This window comes from Cynocephalus volans, chromosome 1 (genome assembly GCF_027409185.1).
Source record: "Cynocephalus volans isolate mCynVol1 chromosome 1, mCynVol1.pri, whole genome shotgun sequence".
NCBI lineage: Eukaryota > Metazoa > Chordata > Mammalia > Dermoptera > Cynocephalidae > Cynocephalus > Cynocephalus volans.
This window is the reverse complement of record NC_084460.1, coordinates 173,161,172-173,184,624: the sequence shown is the minus strand read 5'-3', so window position 1 is coordinate 173,184,624 and position 23,453 is coordinate 173,161,172. Positions and strand designations below refer to the sequence as shown.

The 23,453-nt window shown below is 38.0% G+C and overlaps 1 protein-coding gene across 5 annotated transcripts in view; it reads left to right on the top strand.

Moving 5' to 3' along the window:
• Window positions 1-23,453, top strand: part of APP (amyloid beta precursor protein) — a 261,228-nt gene that overhangs the window by 158,073 nt on the left and 79,702 nt on the right. For 2 of the 5 annotated variants that reach the window (XM_063096825.1, XM_063096744.1), the window contains exons 7-8: window positions 10,859-11,026; window positions 13,330-13,386. In XM_063096825.1, coding sequence (XP_062952895.1) covers window positions 10,859-11,026; window positions 13,330-13,386 — 225 coding nt within the window. The remainder of the gene's footprint in view (window positions 1-10,858; window positions 11,027-13,329; window positions 13,387-23,453) is intronic. The other 3 variants (XM_063096987.1, XM_063096914.1, XM_063097075.1) reach the window with 2 other exon arrangements.

Genomic DNA, 23,453 nt, shown 5'->3' with positions numbered 1-23,453 from the left:
ACAAGAAAATGCTGAGCCTGGGGTCAGAAGTTGTCACCTAAGGCATTGCAGAGCAGTTAGCATTTGAGTTATTATAAAGGAAGAATACAGATTTACCAGGTGAACAGCACCAAATAGAATGAATCCAATAAGTGTTACAAATAAATCAGACCAGCTTGCATTTATCTCAAGGGGAGAAGAAACGAAGCTTAGTTTAATTCTCATATCTCTGTTGTTACCTATTTGTAACAGACATGATACTTACACTGTATCCTGTGATTCAGGGATTTTTGCTTATCATTCCTATTCAGCTTTTCACAAAGTTTGGGGTAAACTGTGAGCTTGACTTGCTGTGAACATAAAAATGAACTTATATACTTGAATTGGAAGCCTCAGGAGCAGCATGCTTCACAGAAGTGAAAATAAAGTTTCATGGAGTGTTTGGGAACAGGGCAAAGGGATAATGGAGCCTCCTTTCAGAGCAAACCTCAGGCCTTTACCTCCGTGTTTTGATGAAAGTAAACAGGATGCATGCCTATTTCTGGACCAGATGTAGCATCCGTTCAAATGATGTTGCGAAAACCCACGTCAGCACTGTCCATAGATGTCTCAGGTGGTGCCCCATGGTGTGGCAGCCATTGATTTCAATGTGTTTGATACACTCTTTGATAGAGGCAGAGTGAATCATGACATGGACAAGTGTCTTTCAATGTAGTTTAATAGTCCCTATCAAGAAAGCCCACTCTGATGATAGGTTGTTTAAATGTGAGACTAAGGAGCAGAGAATAGAACTGTGTGTGTGTGTACACACATACATAATTTTCTGTTTTTCAGTAGCAACTCTATTGAGATATAATTTGCATACCATAAAATATAGAATTCAGTGGTTCAGTATATTCTCAAAGACCTGCACTGCCGTATAGAAAATTATATTTCTTTTTATTTTATTTTACTTTTTAAATTCAATTTTATTTATATTTATTTTTGTGGGTACAGTGTATTGTTTCAATACATGCATATCCTACACAATGATTCCCTTAGGGTAGATAGCATAGTTTTTGTCCCCATTAGTTGACCCCTAATCTTCCCCCCCACACACACACCCCCACGTCTCCTGGTCTCTGGTAACCATTATTCTAGTCTCTACTTTTTTTTTTTTTTTAAACACACGTTTAAAGATTAACATCCTTATTGCAAGAACTCTTAAAAATGAATTAGAAAAATCTAAGCAGAAATTTGGTGAAGGACATTAGCAGGTAAGTCACACACCCCAAAGACACCCACGTGGTTAACAAGTACATTCTAGGACCTGGTTGCGGGCTGGGTGGGTCTGGAACAATTCTCCTCTCAGTATCCCAGCATCGGTTGGTTCCATTTGCTGGCCTAGATGTGTGGTGGGGGTGGGGCTAAGGCCCATATCCCATCTCTCAGGACTAGAAAGTTATATTTCTGATCTTGGTTTTGATTTTAATTTTATGTGTCTAGTTATGCTTGGTAATTTTTTTACCTTCTCTGTTTTCTTTCTGTCAGGGTTCTTTAATTCACTGATGGAATAACAAATGTAATCAGCTAAAGGTATTTTAATACAATTATATCTAAATTTATTAAAAATAAAAGACATTTTAGTCCATTTCAATTAAAGGCTAGAAACCGGATTTTTTTTAATGAATGCTAGCCTTTCTCCTGTTTTGCCCCAAATCAGTTACTTTTTTAAAAAATATGCCTCAGAAATATGGTATGCATCTACTGAACTCAAAGTTCTCAGTTAAGGGAAAAAGAAATTAAACCTAAAAGAAGAAATACAGCAAGTTAGAGTATGGTTCATTTAAACTCACATACATTTTCCTAGGCATACCTTATTAGCTAATCCATGTGTTTGACCAACTAGAGGCTCACATTCCTTGGGCAGGTAACAGAGCTGTGGATTTTAATGGAAATCTTTAGATCCCTTGTAGAAAAATGAGTTTCTGGAATTTTTAAAAGCAGGGTGGATTACAGCCTAAGCATCTCTTTCTCTCAGCCTTGGGCCAGTTTGCCCTCCTGAAGATTCATCTGGTTTCCAGGCACCTATTCCAAATGCCTGACTTTTTGTGATTCTGTTGCTAGAAGAGTGGAAGATCAAGAGGAGGCAAAGACCAAATGAATCTCATAAAAAATGATGTTCAAGAAAATCTCTCAGGCTTCAAGACAGCAGCCCAAGTTTTAAAAATTAAAAGACTCTTGTGTAAAAAGGAGTAGAGGGCAGAAGAAACATTAAAGATGCTCTGTATTTAGTTTACAGTGTTAAGACTATTCAGGTGTTTAACTATGAGGGTGGGGTTATTGCTTTCTTAAATTTATAGCTGTTCTTCTTAGGTACAATTTCTGTGACAGAATGTGAAATTGCCAAAGACTATGGACGGAAATTTCATATTACTTGCATGTGACTTTAAGTTTTTGATGTTTCGTGATAGAAGCAAAGAGAGGTCTTACTGGCCAATTTTTGTGATTCTATCTATTCTAGAAATTTACTAGTATTTGTTACCCAGGATTTCTGAGGCATTAGTGACTGTTGCACAGTAGCCTTGATGGGCAAAGTTACTAAAATGCAACACGAATCCTTCTAGTGTTTGCTTGAGCTACAGCAAGATTTCTCAACCTCAGTACTATTGATCTTATGGGCCAGATAATTAATTGTTGTGGGGAACTGCTCTGTATATTATAAGATGTTTAGCAGCATCCCTGACTTCTATCCCAGCCCACCCCCCCCCCCGTTGTGGCAACCAAAAATGTCCCCTAGGGGAGGAGATTGGGGTAGAATCTCTGCAAACAACTGGACTGTGGTATTGAGATCCACAGTTGTAACTCTAAGGTTGATTGTTGTAACTCTAAGGTCAGGGGTTTGGATCCCCATACTGGCCAGCTGTCAAAAAAATAAAACAAGACAAAAAACAAAAAAAGATATGATTGATTATGGTGCTTCTCAAACTTAATATCCATTCGAGTCACCCAAAGCTCTTGTCTAAACACAAATTCGGAGTCCGTAGGTCTGGAGTGGGGCCTGAGTTACCTGTGCTTCTGACTGACTGTCTATAAATCAGGATTCCTAAAACCTTCTCCTTTGGTTTGATTAATTTGCTGAGCGGCTCACAGAACTTGGGGAAACACTTACTTTTGTTTCCCATTCATTATAAAGGATATTACAGAGGGAACAGATGCATAGGGCAAGGTATAAGGGAAGGAACACAGAGCTTCCATGCCCTTTCTAGGAGTGCCACCTTCCAGAAGCCTCCATGTATTTCGCTATCCAGAAGCCCCCTGAACTTTGTGCTCTTGGCTTTTTATGGAAGCTTCATTACGTAGGCATAATTGAAGCCTGAACAACCATGTAGAAATGGGATTGGACAAAAAGGGTATGCTCTAACACTAACACAATGGGTGGGGAAACCTAGCAAGGCCTTTTGTTCAGGTTCTTCTTGAGCTCTGTGCTGCATTCCTTCCTCCCGGTAACAGGCAGGACCTCTCCTCTAATGATCTACAATCAGACAGAGTAGGTCAGAGAATTTCTTGCCTTGGGGAGAAAAAGAAATAGTTGAAAGAAGTGCAGGAGGAGGTCAGAGTGTGGTATGGGCCAGGAACTGTGGATGAAAACCAATATATAAATACCGTAATATCACACCATCCTTATCTATGGTGTTATTCTTAATATATTAGCAAATGTCAATAAGTGTGAGAGAATCCTGAGTTATCTACCCACTGAGTTTTTTTTTTTTTTTTTAATTCAAAACCAAGACCAAGGAAATTGAAAAACTCTTATAATCTCCTTATGTATATATAATTGCTACCAGTTTTACTTGTATCCCTGTTTCCTTTCATCTGTGTAACCAACTCCTAGTAGCCTATAAAAGCTATTTATTACAGTAGTAAGGAATTTTGTGGTAGCTTGAAATACTAATGGTGGGGGTATTTACACCATGGAAATTGGCAAGCACTGTAACTTGGAATGTTTGATTTTTTTTTTTTTTTTTCTGTAGACAGTCAGTTTTCCAACATATCCTCACCTGTGATTCAATGAAAAAAATCACTTCCCTTACTTTCCAGCACAGGACATGGTATCTTCTCTTATTCAGAGTTTCGAGCTTCTTGTTACTACTCTGTTGCACTTGAGAGTAACCACGCAGCTCAGTGGAGAACTGAGTTTATTCTCATAAGAAACAGGACAATGGTTGAGGAAAAGTTACCATGCTAACCTTTTGTGAGTACTCACTAACACCAACAACATGAGAGTACTGATTAGTCTAAATGCTTTACAAGTAAATCCCTTTCAGGTGGCATTTTGTAAATAATCTTTCATCATGGAGAGATGTGAGAATTGGGTCAGGTATAATTGGAATGACAGATGTATTGGATAGCCTTAGAGAATTAACACAATTCAATAAAAAGACTAGCCAACCGTATATATCTTCTAGAGACTTCCATGGCACATTAGCACTCCTCATCTCATAGTGAATCAGTGGTTTCATTTCCATGCACAGCTGTTTGCAACATTTGTTGGTATTTCAAAACATATTTAGAGCTTAAGTGAGATTTGTCATAAGGTTTCAGTTCAAGCTTGCTTGTCTAACTTTACGTGCTTCTGTTTACTAAAATATGATTACTAGATCACAAATATCTGATCATTTATTGTCCTGATCAGAGTAATTTTCTAGACATGTTTTTTGATGACTATTTGCTAATATGTGCAAGCACATGATTAAAAGCTCTTTTCTCTTAAAAGCACATGGTTCTAGCATTGTGAAAAACACATTCTTAAAAAATAGCCAGTTTTCGAGTGTGTTGACTTTTTAAAATTTTCATCTATAAGAATTAAACACAAATGTGTCTACTTATTTTTCACCAGAATACAAGTTTGGTTCTAATAACATAGGCTCACAAAGAGTCACCATATAGTGATATTTAGAATTGCAGCAATAGCTTAATCAGGCTAAAAAAGTAAATTTGCTTTAAACTACATTGAGGTTAGCCTTTTTAATTATTAATGGTTTGAATGATTAGACAGATAAATAAATTTATTTGAAATATTGGAGATAAGTATACTTAGTGGATTTCAGTACCTATGTCCTTGTTTGTAATGTATTTCATGGTAACATTAAACAAATTATTTCAAAAGCAAGCGATATTTGTCTCCTTACATTTGTCCTCTCTACTCTTCTTTAAAATTGGAGTAAAAGAATGCATGATATGCAATTTTTAACTCAAGGAAAAGAGATATATTTGTACTATGTGTGTGAGGTTTAATTGAACGTATATTCTTGCAGAATATGGAGAAAATTATGCTATATAATGTTTTTTGGGTTTTTTTTACAACTTCAGAATACACAACTACTAGCTCTCTGTAAATAAATAGCTCTCTAGTTTGATTATTTAGTTTGATTATTCAAGTGGTTGCTTTCTCAAAATTTGTAAATTTAAAAGTTACACATTCCATGCAGAACACAGTTTTGTTTTACATACCTTCCAGTAGGCTGAGAATAATTGAAACTCAATTATTAAAAATAAAATTGTAATAAAAAGCTTTACAGTATTTTTTTTTAAATCTAGTGCTGTATTTAATGCAAATTATTTGCTAATCTGTTAACTTTGCTTTTTAAGAAGGCATTATAATCATCATACCTTTGAAGTACAGATTTTCTCCCCAACCTAGTTGCCAGTTTTACAACTGTCTTCATGCTGAATTTGTCAAAAATTGTAAAATTAGCTTTCTGATTGTGGTTGGCCATGGAAAAAATTGTTCCAATTTGAAATAACCATTCAGAGTTGATATTTTGTGGTTGAGCATTATTTTTTGAGCACTGAATTGTGTAATCAGTTTATATAATGCTGGGAGCTCCAGCTTTGCTTCTATATTGCATCTGTATTATATTGATTTTTAGAAAATGGAATTTAGTGTTGAAATAAGCACAAATCTCAGTGAGGGCCTACCTTACAAAGAAATAAAATGCATGGGATTTGGTTAAAAGCACATAAACTCTTTCATAGTCCTTTATGTACACTAGCATTTCAGTTTATTAAATGGGTTTTTGTCTTGCAAGGTGAATAGAGCTGTTATAAAAGAAGAAATAAGCCTTTTATGCCACAAGAATTCAGCTAAATGAACATTAGAAAACCTATTTGTGATTTTCAAAGTTTACAGAACTAAATATGAATGAACAAGGATAGTCATTCCTTAGATGTTCGTGTGAGTCTGTACCTGTGTTTCTGCTTAAACATTCTTTTTGAGAAATATCCCTGCTTCTGTTATTCTGGGCAAAATTTCTCTTCATTATTATCCATAACATTTGCTTTGAGTAAAAATTAAGGTAGACTAGAATTCAAAAAACTGAGTTTAGCATATGATTTTAAAATGAAAGTCTTTTCCTTTATTGTTTTCGATTTTGGGAAGAGAATGAAGATGAGAAAAGGAAGATGCGGGGTCTCTGTATAAATTCATTTATTTTTTAATTTTTATTTTAAATTGACAATTATATATTTGGAAGATGCAGTTGTAATTTTCAGATGAATTCTACTTGGGGTTAGTTATATAAGGTCTAATTTACATGCTTTATGTTTAGTGGATGAAATTATAAATAATTTTCCACTGAGTAATAATAGTAATTAATATGTAACAAGTTTTTCACTGAATTGTTTTAGTAATTTCTGTAGATTAGGAAGGAACTATTCTATTGAAGAAAATAGAAAATCATGTAAATGTAAGCATTTGAAATCTCTTGAGATTTCTTTTTCTGTGAATTTCTCATCATGTAACTTATAAATGATGTATTTCAGGTCTCAAGGCTTTAAAACTCTTCCACTTGGCTAGAATCCTGAGTGGTTAGATCTTTTGGTAATTTACCATTGCTAGAAAAGGATTTAAGGGAAAATTTCTCAAATGGAGATTAGTAGCACTTTGTGGGAATAGGAAGGTGACAAGATTACAATTCTAAGGCAAACTGAACTTCCTACTTTTTTTTGTTGTTGTTGTTTGTATTGATTATGCATATTCATGGGGTACAAAGCTCACTGTCGCCACCTGGGCCCAGGATATGATGGTCAGATCAAGTATCAGGATGCCCATTACCACAAATTGTGATTATTCCCCATGTCCCCCACTCACCACCCAATTAATCCCCAACACTGCCCCACCCCCATCCCCCAAAACCCAGTGTATGTATGCTCTCTCTCTCTCTGCAAGTCCAACGCACCACTATGGTCTTTCTCTCCTTCTTTCTTTCTCTCTTAGCTCCCACTATGAATGAGAATTTCCTACTTTTTTAATGTAGGTTTCATTTTATTTTGTTTTGTTTTGTTTTTATTTGTTTGGAGATTTTAACAGATTCACGTGCACTTGAAAGAATTACTGCAAAGAGATCCTGTATATTCTTCACTCAGTACAATATCCCAACTACGAAATTGACATTAATCCTTTATCACACTTCTTTAACCCAGGTATTTACTCCTGCTCCTCCGTGTTCTCTTCCAAAAGTCTTTGCTGTTTCTTGCATACTTTTTAATACTTTGTGTGAAAATATTAGCCTAATACTTTTCTGGTGCTGACCCCACCCCCACCCCTCAACTTCTCCCAGACTCAGCAAAGGTTCTCTTTTCAGCCACATGGACAATTTTTCTGGAATGATGAATGGTTAGAGAAAATCTCAAGAGAGACCAAACACTGCCCTACAGTTACATAGGAATACAATTTTGAGTAAGAGAGGATAAATAATGTGTCCCACTCAGGGTCCTCTCGGAAATCAGCTCTGCTGCTCTAGAAAGTTGATGTTCTAGTCGTAGCCCTAAGGGAAAGTGACGGGAAGTGCCAGGTGATGGTTGTTCTGTGATGCTGGTATTTGGGCAAATGATAACGAGAAACCCTTTCTGCCAGTACAGGGGTTGCAAGAAGACCTGTATGTGCTTTCTTTGGCACTGGGGCAGATGGAATGTGCTTCTGTAGGTCAGCAAATCAGAGGGAGTTGGACAAGGTGTCTTTTAGAGATTAAGAAGGAAAGAGGCACGTTTTCAGCCCTATTCTTCTGGGCTCACGTACGTCTGCTCCTCCATACGTTATGTATTTGGCATTAGATTATCGCACACTGCTGTACCCATTTCTGACCACATTCCCTCCGATGTCCTCTTGTATATGAGTACCTGTGGCATGAAACTCTTTGGGGCCATTCAAGGTCAAGACAGCCAACCCAACACTGCCCAAGTGGAGATCTCACTTTCTTCTTGACCTTTTCTGAATGAATGAATCAAGACTCTTACGGCTAGAGACTCCAAAAGGGGTACATCATGTATTTCATTCTATTTCCTTAGTTGACATATAAATGGATTTTTTAGTTCAAAATGCTTATTCTTGCTGATTAGGGCTCATTTGGCCTGGTTTCTACAAATTAGCTGTAACAAAAGGTTTCATAGCTATTTTAGAATAAGGCAGAAAAAAATAAAAATGTATCATTATGTTTCACTGGTGGTGTAGGAAAATGATGATATATTATATTGCCATTTCAGTTCTGGAAGTAAGAAATGGTTACTGGGTCACAAATGTCTATCATGGATGAGCTCCTCTGATCATTATTCTTTTATCCCTTTACTTAACTTGCACCAACCTAAAATTCTACCATTTTTATTTAGTACATAGGAGAGGTCATATAGACAAGTTTCCTGTGCATGCAGAGATATGGGGCCAGTGGCAGACAAGTTATCAAAAGACATGTATTTGGTACTCTAAGAGACATAAAATATGGGAATTTGCAGGAATGTCGAGGCATGGTGAATTTTGCTGCCAATGCTCCTATGACTTAGGGCTGTGCCACCAGGTGGAGGAATTCTCTGCCTCCTTTGGTAGCCAGTGGCCATGCCCTGTCAACAGTGTAGGCTCAGGAGACACCCCTGCCTCTTAGTCTTGTTGGAATTAATACAGTGTGAGGAGGAGATTAATGATGAGTATTGTCATGTGTCTTAGAAACACCGAAAGAGCATGAAACATGAACATGTACAGATTGGTGAGGGAGACACAGAGGAAGGGGGAAAAGCCAATTTGTACGTGTTTGCTGCACCTGAGAGAAGGTTTAGGAGTAGAGACAGATGATGGGTGGGGTTGGCAGGGCGCCCACATCTGGGGCATGACTTTTAGCTCTGCATTCCAGAAGCTGCTCTGTAGGTAACTCAGGGGTGGTAAGGCCCCCCCAAACCAATTTATCCTGTACAAGTTAGAATGCCAGTTCTTTTGTTTTGGAGGGTAAATAAAATTGCCATGGGATGGGGGCAGGGGATTCACTTGTGTCAACAGATCAGTTGTTTTTCATCCTACAGGAGAATTCTGAACAGCCAATTAAAGAAACATGCTTGGGGAGCATGGACTTTCAAAGCAGCAGCACTGAATGGGGTGCCCTTAATGATGGGCAACGTGGAGCTTGATGCTCCTGGAGTCAGATGCTGCCATCTCAAAACCACCCAAAGACAGCCAGAACCACCTTGGATGTCTGCTACACAGGGCATTTCTCCTGCAGTGCTGGACACGTACCTTGTAAGCTCAGTGCTGTGTCCTCCCTGTTGGCATCAGCTTTTGGTTTTGCCATCATCTCAGTTCTGTTATTTTTTTAGTTTTTATTTTTATTTTTTGCAGCTGGATTGAACCTTGGACCTTGGGTTATCAGCACCACTCTCTAACCAACTGAGCTACCCACTCAGCTCTCATTGCCTTTACTGAAAGAGCAATGAGTAGCGTGTGTAGGGAGGTAAAGTGTGAGTTCTCTTTTACATTGACATTGTGGATCTTTTTGTCTTTGATTAGTTGATTAGAATCAATCTGTTGAATACTTCTAACTTGGAAGCTCTGGGTTATGCATGGCTTTTGTCTCATAAAAAGGTGTTTTTCCCCTGGTGTGTTAGTAAAACTAAGAATAAGCAAGACATCTGTGTGTGCTAAGGCATCAGTGGGCTCTCTATCAGCTTAGCAAGGGCAGGGTGCAAACCCAGAGGGAGAATTGGGGCTGCTGTTTTACTTCCAACAAAAATGGGATATACATGAGAGGTTCTAATTCTAATCATGATTAACTTTACAAATGGAATTGGATGAGTCAGTCTTTGAGTCAGTCAGAGATTATGAAACTGATATTGGGGAGGGTGGCAAGACATGTTGACAGGTAAGGTGTGTTTTAATGAAAAACAATGCATGGTATGTGTTAACAAATTTAGAGTTGTTGACTGTGTTTTATTTTTCTGCCCAAGGGTCAGATGTACAAATAAAAATTGTCTTTAATTAGAGTCAATGTAATCAACTATAAGTCACATTTACAGGTATTACATCTGTTTCCAGATATAGTCACTGAACAGGTTGGCTCTCTCCAAAAACTGGAAAACGTTCAAAATACACACAACTAATTTCACACTTGAGTCAAGCCAATCATTGATTCAGGAGAACAATCGGATATTTGCAAGAGCTTAAACTTTTGCATCATAACCAAAACAGTACTTTGACATCAAAGTTGACTTGAGATTACTTTAAAAGAGAAGTTTATTTTTCACAATGGAGAATGGTTTTGGTGTACAGGCACCTTTTCATTTAACGTTCACCTAAAAGCAGCTAAAGGATATTTTCACCTCTAGCCGGAATCCTTTTATTACTACTGAGTGCTACACTCATTAAGCCAAGTGGGAATGCCCTGCTCTTGTTACAGAGGTAACTCTGAAGTCCTGGTGGGTGATTAAATTGCTCAGTAAATGTTTGATAGATGCTGCCTAATTAAACCAGTCCCAGTTACTACTGGGAGGATTAATGCATAAGTCATGTGAACGTGTGTACATGAACAGCAACTCGGTGCCTTTCGTGCTAAATGTGGTTCCCCACATCTCCTCTGATTAGAGGTGTGCTCTGAACAAGCCGAGACCGGGCCCTGCCGAGCAATGATATCCCGCTGGTACTTTGATGTCACTGAAGGGAAGTGTGCCCCGTTCTTTTACGGCGGATGTGGCGGCAACAGGAACAACTTTGACACAGAAGAATACTGCATGGCGGTGTGTGGCAGCGTCAGTAAGTGGACCCTTCTTCCAGCCTGGCCACCCCTCGTCTTTCTTGCCACTGACTCTGCTCTCTGTAACAAACTGATTTTCCTGGTTCTTGGGAATGGGCCTGTTGCTACCACTAACCACCTTCCTGTCAACTTCTCTAATTGCCCGGAGTCTCCACAGTATGTTCAGTCATGAGCACACCTCTTGTCTTTCTCTAATAAGGCATGGCTGTGGATGTGTTCTTTTACCAGCTGGGGTAGATGCGTCTTGCGTTCTGGAGGGACTTCTGAGTGCTTCTCTTTAAAACAAAGCTGGGGTGGTTGTTTTGTCTTCGGCAGCCGTTTCTGCAATTGCATACATACGTGTCTGTCTGTGTACGTATGTGTTGCTGTTTATGCATGTACCCTCCCTGTGCAAAAACGATCTACCATGGAAGCCTGGCTGATGAAGCTTCAGTTGCATTGGCAAGGAGGATTGCTGTGATGAATACCTTTAAGTTAGTTTGTAACGTGAGTACTGTATTGTGGTGGAGAGAGAATGGGATTGAATTGAGTTCATGGACCTCACATGCCAGAGAGTGGAAATGCCTATGTTGCTGCTGAGCTCAGCACATAGACATTTGCAATGTCAAGTTTTCATTTCCTCTCTTAGAAATAGATAGAAGAAAACTCTTGACTTCATATTAGAAACTTTCAGTGACATAAGACTCAAGGAATATCATTTTCAAAGCCTTTCTCTTGAATATTAAGCTTTTCATAACTGGTGGATAAATATATGAAGTCATGATGACTTAAATGCAAGATGAAACTCCCCCCACCAAATAGGTAATTCTCAGGGGAAATTAATGTAGCAAATATATGAAACTTCTGCCATTGTTAAACAGCCTTGAGAGTTAAAGTCCCCATTTTGTTTATTTATTTTGTTCATGAGTAGGGCATTTTTACTACTCAAAATAGAATTACTCAACTTGATTTAAAAATATAGTCAATAATTGTGCTTTATTTTTTATTTATTTATTTATTTATTTTTGAGACTCCTGCCTTTTTGCCCTTGTGTTGTCAAGGGTGGCAGCCACCATTTTCTGTCTAGGATTTGTGGGGATTATATAAATTGTCTTCCAGTGGGATCGTAGGATTAAGCAAAACGACAGAAGGATCTACACCATTAAGACCTTCCATTGTGAAGGAGCCCGGTATGGAAGTGGAATCCAACGTTGGTCTCCTGCCATCACCTGTTTATGAGGTGACTCTACTTCACTCCTGTATGAGAGCAGGTGTAGGAACTGGTAACCCCAAGGGTTCTTTTCTGGCTGAGATTGGATGATTGCAGCTTCTAGCTCAAAAGACTCTCCAGTCTTCAGTTTCAAACCAAGAAGTTAATTAGGTCAGGTAATGGGAACACAGTGGGGAATTCTGTTGCCTGGAGCCTTTGGAACAAAGGGCTTTTGTTACAGTGATTCCAACTGGTTTAGTTCTTGGGTGAGGTTTTTCTGGCAGATTTCCTACTTTTTTCCTTCTTTTCTTGAAGTGGGTTTATTTTCTGGGATACCATATATGTTTTGGTAATAAGAAAGAGGGTTTTTTGTTTGTTTTGCTTTGTTTTAAAATTATTAGCAGTGATGAATTTGCCTCAAGAGTTAGAAATTATCCCCCCCCCCCCCGCCTCATCCCATTACTGCCTTCCCCCAGCACCCTCGCCATTTAATCACTTTGGACTGGGAGTGAGCACTGGGCATCATGGGTTGGACGCAGGTTCCCTGGACAGCACACATTTTGTAACATTTGCAAAAGGTGGATGCTCCCAACAGGGAGGTACTCGGTAAAGCTGAGCAGTACTAAGTATTAGAGGGGGATGGGTTACAAAGTAATGTATCAAGAAGGCAAGAGCCAGAGGCTGAGGTCAGTTAGGTGGACAGGTATAAGTGGAGAATAAAATCTCAACAAATAGCTGTAGTCGAGAGCCAGAAGCTTCCCTATGAATAGGTGACACGAATGGAGATACTGTGAGAAATGAATCGGGAATTATGGATACTTAATAGGAGCAAGAAATCCTCTAATAGATTGCTTGGCTGTACTACCAGAGACAAAATATCCAGCATTCTCAGATGTTAACCTCTTGTTAAAATAGATCTTCTGTTTATGTGTTTACTTTGGTTTCACGGAGAAGCTAAACCTCAGGGTATTTGTTTAGTTTTTTTGTTTTTAATTGAATGATTTTTCTGTTTGTTTTTTATTTTGTTTTGGTCAATGGAATTGTGTGAGAGTTTCACCCATCATTTCCATGTTTGTTTTTGTTTTTAGTTATATTCTCTTATTTTCTCCATAGTGTCCCAAAGTTTACTCAAGACTACCTGGGAACCTCTTCCCCAAGATGCTGTTAAACGTATGTTGTCGTTCACTTGTGGGAAGGGAGGCGGGGTACGTTGCATGGCTGGGTGATGACTCCAGCATCATCACCTTCTCTGCATGGTTCTGTGGTTCTTGAATATTACCTTGCTTGTAATGATGTCTAATTTTGCCAGAAAACTTGAAATGTCAGGCTAACAACACTGACTCAGCTTCTATTTCTGTCAATTTCCTTTTTATTTAGTGTGGCTCTATTAAATATTGTATATGCAACATTATTTTTGTGTTTTATTTGGTATCATTTTATTTTCTAAAAAGCTGCTAAAATGCCACAATTTAAAAAGAGACCATATATGCAAGTAATTTATTTCCCAGAAAAATGTTTAATTTTCTTGTACTGTGGTACGCAGACTCATTTGTGTTTACAGGTTTCAGTTATGAGTTATAAGACAATTGTTTCGAAGTTAAAAAGTGAAAGGTCACTTTAGGTCATTGAACCACCTCTTCCTTCTCTCTCAGAATGCACAGTAGTAGGTCAGAGGTGCATGGTTTTTGATTTTATCATTAGGAAGGAGAGAAAGAGCTTCCTATAGAAAAATGTATCGAACAACTGCTGCAGGTCTTATGATGTCTTAAGTTTTGTGATTATTTCAGTTATTATTAGTCTAGCTTGGCTTCAGATGTGGTGTCAAATACATAAATACTCATTTTTGAATTTGGATTATATCTAGAAGTAGGTTTATCCAGCTTTAGGTTAGGGATGATATGTACTATTGATCCTTATCGTTGGAAGAAGAGAGACAGTTTCAGTTGTAGCTTAGATATTTTATAATTAAAATTAGCATCTATCTACATTATTCTGGAAGAAAAAACTAGTCTTAAAATTGATGAAAGCAAGTGTCTTAAATTTTAAAAACAATAAATTATAGATGGAGAATTATGTACTTTACAGAAGATTTCTAAGTGTTTTAATGGCCTTTGTAAGATATAAGGTATAATATCAGGTATAACTTTTGAAGGATGTGGATTTTACTGCCACAATAAACATAGCATTATTCTCTAAGAACATCGAAAGGATGACCACCGTGTAGACATAGAAGGATGAGGAAAAACTCAACTTATTGCACATAGGATTGATAATACATTGATTTGCATGGCATGTTGCTTTGTACCGAGCATTTTTGCCAATCCTCTCTTTTTCTCCAGGGTACTTTGTGGATGTTTTACTTATTTTCTTTGTACATGTGAGAAAATGAGGCTTAAAGAGCTTAGTGACTTGTCCTGAGCCATGGAATGGCAGAACCAGGTTTGAAACCTAAATGACATTTTGGCTGCATGCACTCTGTATACCAAATGGCTAAGCATTTGGTTCTGACATTGTCTTCTAGGTTAGCAAAACTGCTTTCGAGGTTCAGAAGCACATTTTAAGAATACAGAAAACAGTGGAAAGAAAATGAAGAATATTAAGAACATATTTTCCTAAGTTCCATGAACATCACATACATCAGTAAATTAAATGTCTGTCCCACACTTTTACAAAACTGATTATTTTTCCTTCAAGCTTCATTCTATATCATTATAAGATATAAAAGAATTGCATTTTTCCATTTTTATTAATTGATGGAAGTGAACATTTGATAAATTTATTTTCATGAAATACACATAACTACTATTTGTGTTGTCCACTCTTCCAAACAATATTGAAAGCCTCTTTTGTAATTTTCTCTTTCCCAGTAATTTTCTTCATCCACTTGCAGTGTGTTTGGGTTCCTGACACCTTTCCATTCTAGGAGGATGCAGTTATTTTGGCAGCTATATTTTCTTGTCTACCTGCAGAGACTATTTAATCACAGCAAGTGAAGGGTTTTGCAGTGCTAGTACAAACAGACAAGAGAAAGCATATAATTTCTAGTTATTTATAGCCTGTACAGCCATGCAGTCTTATTTATCATGAAGCTGCACATTTGAATTGAAAAAGTCATGGTCATATGGAGGTCAAATGCAGATAGCAGACCCAATTCAGAGAAAATGAGCCACGATTGAAGGTAAGCAAGCCTGTTTGATTAGGCAACTTGGGCTTACACTTGCTCTTCACCAAGTCAGAGCTAATAGGATGACACCTCTTTGTGCAAAGTTGGTTGGTTTCACAGGTAGCTCAGTCTGAGCTGCTTCTAGTGAAATGATAAATGTGAAATGAGATAGAAAAAGCTTTCCAGTTGAACTGATACATGATTACTCTTAGGAAGAAAATGTATGATTGTCTAAATTATAAATCAAATAATTATCCTATCAAGACTTATTATAATCAGGCATTTGTATATTTTAAATTTTTCTCATAAAAATCAATTTTAAGCATTGTAATTTAGGGACACAGTTTTTTGGGAGTCTTACGTTTTTATACATAAGAGTCTAAATCACAAATATAAGGGATAGAAAAATGTGATTGAGAGCTTCCATTTTATTCGAACTTACGGATTTGAATCCTTAAAAAAATCCTTTGCCATTTGAGATAAAGAATCTTGAGAGAGCTGAGTCATTTCCAACATTAATTTTGCGTCTGCCCATTTGGGTTTAGGACAGTGCAGAAATTTCACATTGTCTGTACAATGCAGTGTTCATAAGTAGTAAAGTTATTATATAAATATTTGTTGATTAGTTTATATATCAGATATGAGGCTATGATAATTTTTTCTAGTGGTCTCCTCAGATTGCATCTCAAAAGGCAAACAGACCAACTCCTTAATGCATTTAATCTTAGAAAGAGCTTCATGCTCATTCTCAGTCAGCTGATTGCACCATGGGATCTGGCCAAACAGTGACCGATCTCTGGCTCCTTCACTTGCAGTGATGTGGTAAAAACAACATCTGGACCAAGGTTTGTCAACCTTGACAGTTGACATTTCAGGCCAGATAATTCATTGTGGTGGGAGTCTTTTTTATGCATGTGGGATGTTTAGCAGCATCACTGGCTCCTTTAACACAACTCCAGCTGTGATAACTAACAGTATCTCCAGACTATTCTAAATGTGTCCAGGGGAGGCGGGAGGGGTGTAAAATCACCCTGGCTTGAGAAGCACTGTTCCAGACTAGTAGTTTCCCCATGTCTGACTCTGAGATATAACTAGGCTGGTGTAAATAGGTATACTTTCCACAAGCTTGAGGACATATTGAAGTGTTAAAATATCAGTAGCCTCCAGTCCTCAGTAGATGTTTATGAAATTTAATTTGTTAGGCCACTATCCTAGCTCTCAATATTTGCAAGATAAGGTAGAAGGTGCTCTCGCTGTTCTGACTATGTATAGTTTTGGAAGTCTCATAGTTTTTCTATGCTAATGTAAGCCACCTTGAAAGCAGAGAACAAACCAAACTCCTGGGTTGGAAGCACATGGGGTCACCTGTGCACTGCCTCTTTGCCCTTCCTCCTTGCCCTTCCTCCTCTCCTTTTTCATGTTAGTTTTCTAGAATCTCAGCATGTGCTGGCAACAACCATCTGTAGAGCTGCCCTGTAGCCTTGCTACACGGGTTATTTGTACCTTTGCATCATGTATATGGCTTTAGAGTTTCTGCAAAGGTATAAGTCTGGCCCCATGCAGGAGTGAGGGAGGGAAAAAGATGGCTTTCTTAGATACATCAGAATTGCCCAAATATCATGGAATAGACTAGTACACTTCTAGAGAATATGAAAAGAATTAGAACTTATCAAACCAGACCAAACCACCATCCACAAGTTCTGAGTGTGTCATCTCAGAAGCTCACGATTTGCAAACTATAGATAACTCACTGTGTGGCCTTTGAGTGGAATGTACCTACCTTAACCCCCAGGGCCATCAGTTGTACTGTCCTAATGCCCAGGCCATTTAGTCTTTGGCCAAATTTGAATGGTTGTTTTTAATCACAGTATTCGTGTTCTTCCGACTGTGAAACAGCAAATATTAGCACGTTCTGTAATCTAATAGAACTATGATACTTTCATGAAACTGCCAAGCATTATGAAAAGCAATTAAAAGCATTAAAAGACATGGTGGTACGTTAAATGACATTTTCACCTCAGTGCCAGTAAAATCTGTCAGATTGACAAGTATGAAAAGCTAAATCTCTAGTATCCACAAATGCTTACATAAGAATGGCTTTTTCCACAAAGCTGTAATAGTGAAAAGCCCTAAGATTGAAAGGAATTGAATAGCTTAGCAAACCAGCATTAAAAAAAAAAAAAAAAAAAAAGTAATTTAGACTGAAGAGTAAAAGAATGCTCATTATGTATGTGCTCTATTTCCTAGCTAGTCGCCAAAGGACAATAAGTAGATATTTTAGTAAAGGAGCTAGCAAACATGTTCCATAAAAGGTCAGATAGTAAATACTTCTGGCTTTGCAGGCAATATAATCTCTGTCATAAGTGCTCAACCCTGCAGCTGTATGTAGAGTGAAAGCAGCCACGGACAGTAAGTAAACAAATAGATGCTGTGGTTCAATAAAACGTTATTTTTTTTTAAAAAAAGCATCCAACAGGCCAATCCTTGGTTTAATACAGCAGTTACTTGTAATTGCAGGATGTGCTAGTGCTAAGCTAGGTATTTTGATGGGCACCACCAAAGTAATCCAAGTACCTTGCTTTCAATAACTTGATAGTTTTATTGATGAGATGAGACCCAGGCATGTGATAGAATTAAATAACAATATAAAATAAAATATACAAGTGTAGGGAAAGACTGCTTATGGAAGGCTGATGTAAAATGAAATTGGTTTTATCCTTAAGATCTCCATAGAGGTTAACAGTTCCATCTGGTTTTACTGATACAATTTCTACAAAAGTGGACAATATTGAAGATGTTGACTTTTGAACTCATCTTTTGAATGTTGAGTAGTTATGACAGGTTGTTTCTTTATGAGCCACTATTGATGAAGTTGAGAATAGCTTCTGACAAATTGACAAAAGCAATAACCTAAGGTTTAGACATTCTAAATGCCAATTATTGCTGTTGCTTCACATATACTTTTTAGAGGCAGACTTGAGGTTGCTTTTAAATTTTGGTGCATTGTGCTAAGTAGAGAATATAGATATTAATAAAAATGACACCAGCATTCATTCTTTCACATTCATTTCACATATTTGACAAAATTCCCATATTAGTACGTGTCCATAGACATTAAAAAAAGAAATGTAGCTTGACTAGAATAAACACAGCATAGATTACATTTTTATTACCTTATGTCCACACGATGTATTGATGGTGTTCTCTGCCAACTGCGATGCACTGACTATAAAACAAGGGCATATCGGGGGAGAGTGCCTTTGTTCTTTTTTTTAGAGACTCTAGTATCATATTGAAGGACCACAAACTTTATTTTCACATTTTAAATGGCTCCCATCTCTCGGACTTGGTGGGGATGATACATACTTGAGTTTAGAATGCATTAAGAGTTTTAGCTATTTTGGAATTGGAGAAATGGAGAGACTTTCATAATTTTTAGTTTTAAGTTGGGGTGGCAGTCTGAAAGCTCTTGGCATGGTTTTTTGTTTTTTGGCAGCTGGAATATATGGGGATCCGATCCCCTGACCTTGGTGTTTATAAGGCTGTGCTCTAACCAACTGAACTAACTGGCTAGCCCTCTGCCATGTTTTGAGATTAAATTTTCACATAAGATCTTTCTTAACAGGTTTATATTTCACTCGTATATGAATTATCCTCATTGCCACTTCTTGTAAATTATAGCCATTTCAAGTGGCAGCATTGCTAGTTCTGTATCAAGTAGCATTTTCAATGATAAGGCAATGATTTATAGCTCTTAATTTACTTTCATCTTCTGTTGTCAATGCAATAGAGATAAATTGCCTTTCTGCTCACACAGGAGACTAACTAAATTTTCTTGTTAGACTCTAACATGAGCCTATCTACAAATGCCATTAATGGGTCTCTGTCTAGGGAAACATTCAGCCTTATGGCCTATTGTAGGTGGTTGTGGTCATTACTGTTTGAAGGTGGGTTTATTCCTTCTTTTACATCTTGAGCCCATTATGGCTATAAAATTGTGTTTCACCCTAGAGACTTAGGAAACAAATAAATATCAAAACGATAGGGGCAGTTTTTCACAATGTCTGATTTTGACGCCACATTCTTGCAGTCTTTAGTGTAAATAGGAGAGGGAGTGCTGTGCAGGGATTACACAGTCAGAACTAAAAATGAAGGAAACTGGTGTGTGGACTGTTAACGTTTCGTGGTTTATTTCATATGGAGTCTTCCAGATGGGCAAAAAGAGATTTCTGTCACATCCTGAAGATGTCAGCAGGTTTCACTTTGTTTTGAAGTAACTTCCCTTTAAGTGATACCGTTTTCTCAGAGGAAACACAGGTGTGGACATGTTTCATTGGTGTCTTGTCCGCAGCAACAGAGGTGCATTTTGTGACAGGTACATTGGGTGAAGCACAAGAGTTCATGAATAAGCTGGATGCAGGCCTTCCTCCTCCCCGGGAAGTAGAGCTGGCAGCATCTGAGAGGGGATATCGCTGTGCAGTGGATGCTGCGACAAGCGTGGGCGTACTGCTGTTACAATGGAAATGGGGATCCTTTGTGCGTGTGTGTGCACATGAGCATGCATGTGTGGGGGGCGTGGGGGGGTGGGGGGACCTCCTATAAGACCCATCCTGGTCCGAGCTACCCTCATCTTTGTCTTCTGTTCTTAAAAGATTTTCTTCCTTCTGCTTTTGTGCCTAAGCAGTCACAGTGATCCTTTTAAAACATGTCACATCCCGTATTTCCCCCCTCTATCTCCCTACATGGGTTCCTCAGAGTCCTCACTGTGCCCCCATTTCCTTTCTTCCTCTCCTGCTTCCTTGCTGCCTCAGCTCTGGCCACATCCGTCTCCTGGCTCATTCTGGAATTTGCCAGGCACCCTCTCCTCTTAGGACCTCCACCTTCCTGCCGTGTTCTTCCGGCAGCTAACAGGGAAGTGTCTGAATGTCACCTTAATTAAGACCCCACCTGGCCACCTACTTACTGGTGAGGTCTACCTACCCCCACCATTCCTCATCCTTCTTAACCCTGTTCTATTTTTCATCTTTCCTCTTTTTCTCTGTAATGTAAATCACATGCTAACAATATGATTTCTTTGTCTTTTTTCTTTTTTCTTTTATTTTTTCCCCTGTGGGGATTATTTCCTTCACTAGAATGTAATTCCACCGGGACAAGGGGCTTCGTTTTGCTCTTAGGTTGCCCCCACATCCCTCATATACAGTAGGGGCTGCAGTGTTGGTGGGATGGAGAAATAAAGGAACCGACAGGCACACTCAAGGCAGCATAGTCTGTGTACTCAGAGCTGCTCTCTCAGCTGCTTAGATATTTCTGACCTCCCAGGATTGCAGAGATCAAGGACGGAGCTTACATGAAAGGCACTGGTCATCCAGAATGCCAGTGAGTATTTGGAAGCTGAATGTTGACTTGAGGCTTAATCCGCTGTGAATTGGAACTGCTTTTCTGTTGTAATTTTTCATTTGTTATGAGTGTTTAGACACATCCTCACTATTATGTATCTACCATGTCCTACAAGGCTTTTATGGGACTAAAATAAGAAAATAAAAATGAAAGTCATTTAAAAAGTTGTAAAAGCCTGTGCATATGATGTTGGTAGTGCTGCTAATGATTGGGTACCTAGCGATCAAAACTTAGAGCTAAGATGTTTAACCCTGAGCTTTGTTAAGTCCAGGTTTTTGTGGAAAGGTGATCCAGCTAGCTTGCTCACAGATAATATGAGTGAGCATGTTTCAGCAGGGACCTAAGGCTAAAAAGTCATCCCTGTTCCACCTCTATGGGATCTTTCGCTTGACCCCTGTTTTACAGCCCTAATTCTGTTAGCAGATATTTTTCAGAGCAGGAACAGCTGTTTGATAGAAAATAAGCCAGCAGAGATCCTAAAAAAACATATTTTTTGTGAACTCATGTTGTTCATTAACAAAACAAAACATACCCTTTCCAGCTGCCTGGACGTGTAGATAGATTAGTCCTTTAAATATTAACTTTATATCTTTTTATGGTTTACCTAGTCCTAAACTCAGACTTTATGTGTGTTTGTGGGTGTGACTATGTTAAATGATAGGGTTTCCCCTCTACACAATAAAATAGAGTGACTTTTTTTCTCCCCACCTATTAAATGAGAACTCATGTAACATGCCTAATGAAAAGAGACTAGTATTATTTGGCCAGCTTAGAAATCTGAGCCCGTGTCATAGCTTCTAAGGTCTCTTAGAACCTCAGAGGTCTCTGAACAGGATAAACTGCTTCGGGGTAACAGCTTAAAAAAGACAAAAAAACAAAAACGAAACCCTCTTAAAGCCAGTTTGTTTTCACTTTCTAAGTGGTTACAGTGACCTGTGTTTTAAGTGACCTCCAGTGTACAGCTTTCCTGTTCCCTTTTTGTCGTGGGACATGCCTTGACATTCCTTGAGCTACACCTTTCCCCAAAAGAAACACCTTGAATGGGTAGGGACATAGCCCACTATCATGGTACCATGTCTCTGGCCCACCATGGACATTATCACACAACAGTAGCCAGCCCTGGTAAGATAATGTCTTCGGGATATAGGGATATTAGAGAAACAGCTGAGCCCTCTGGACCTCCTTCTTAAAAATGCTCTCTCCTTTGTCCTCACTAGCTGCATGGCAGTGATAATAAAATATCAAATTCGTTTGAAAATACCGAAATATGCTGTTATTCTTCTCTCCTTGACTAGATAGTGACCTGGTTTGCTGGTTGATATGAATATAGGATACTTTTACTGATTTATACTAATTGAGATGGAGGATTAGTATGAATGGCTGAACAGTTTGAATTAAAGATGAAGACAGCATCTCTTAAATTCTCCAATTACTAGAAGTAACTAGGACCCCTAACAAAGATTTGATTAAAGAGAAATTATATTATTCCGAGCCCTCCAGCAAAACAGAACCAATAGAATATATACACACACATATGTATATACACATACATGTATATACAAACATATATGTACACATACATACATATATGAAGAGATTTATAAGGAATTGGCTCACACAGTTATTATGGAGGCTATAAGTCCCATGATCTGTCATCTGCAAGGTAGAGACCCAGGAAAGCAGGAAAGCCAGTCCAAGGGCAGAAGACTGATGTCCCAGCTTAGTGATGCAAACAGGGAACAAAAAGCGTAAATTCCTTCTTTCTCTATCTTTTTGTTCTTTTCAGGCCATCAACAGATTGGATGATGCCCACTCACATTGGGAAGGCAGTGTACTTTACTGAGTCCACCAGTTCAAATGCTAACCTCATCCAGAAACACCCTCACAGACACACCCATAAATAATATTTAATCTGGGCACACTGTGGCCCAGTCAAGTTAGCACATAAAATTAACCGTCACAGAAATATTTCTTGATAAATGTAATAAATTGGTAATACAGTATTTGTATTTATTTCCATGTGTCTAAAAAGAAGGTTTAATACTTGAAATATTCTTAATCCTGTTAAACATCCCTCGCATGTCTATTTCCTGATTATTCTTTCATTCTTAGTATTGTAAAGCTACATTTCAACCGAGGCCAATGTGATTATAGTGATTCAGATTATAGAGTTTTATCTCCTTTCCATTACACAGAGGCAATATTTGCGAACCATAAGAATTGGAGAAAATCATAAAATTTATAAACCATAAGAGCTGGAAAAACTTCCTATTTATATAGTAAGTGTTACGACTCCAATTTTCCAAAGGGGTGCTTATGCTATGGTTGTAGCAGTTAAAGCCAGATGACTATCTTAATCAGTGCATATAACCCCAAACATTTACACACTTTAATTTGTTTAAAACATAAAATATGGTTTGCCTAATCATGTCATTCTGCCAGATTATACTATGCCAAAAGAATACTGTTGTTTTATATTCTGCTTTTACTTTAACTTGTTCTTTTGAGCCCTACCAGTTAAGATGAGAAATTGTTGAAAATCATGGGAAACACATTTAAAATGCACCTTCATTTCACATTGAGAAATTGATTAAATTAAAAATAGCATGCATATTCATTTGCTTGAAGTTCTGCAGAAAAACATTTACCTTTGGTTTTTCTTTCCAAAAAAATTTTA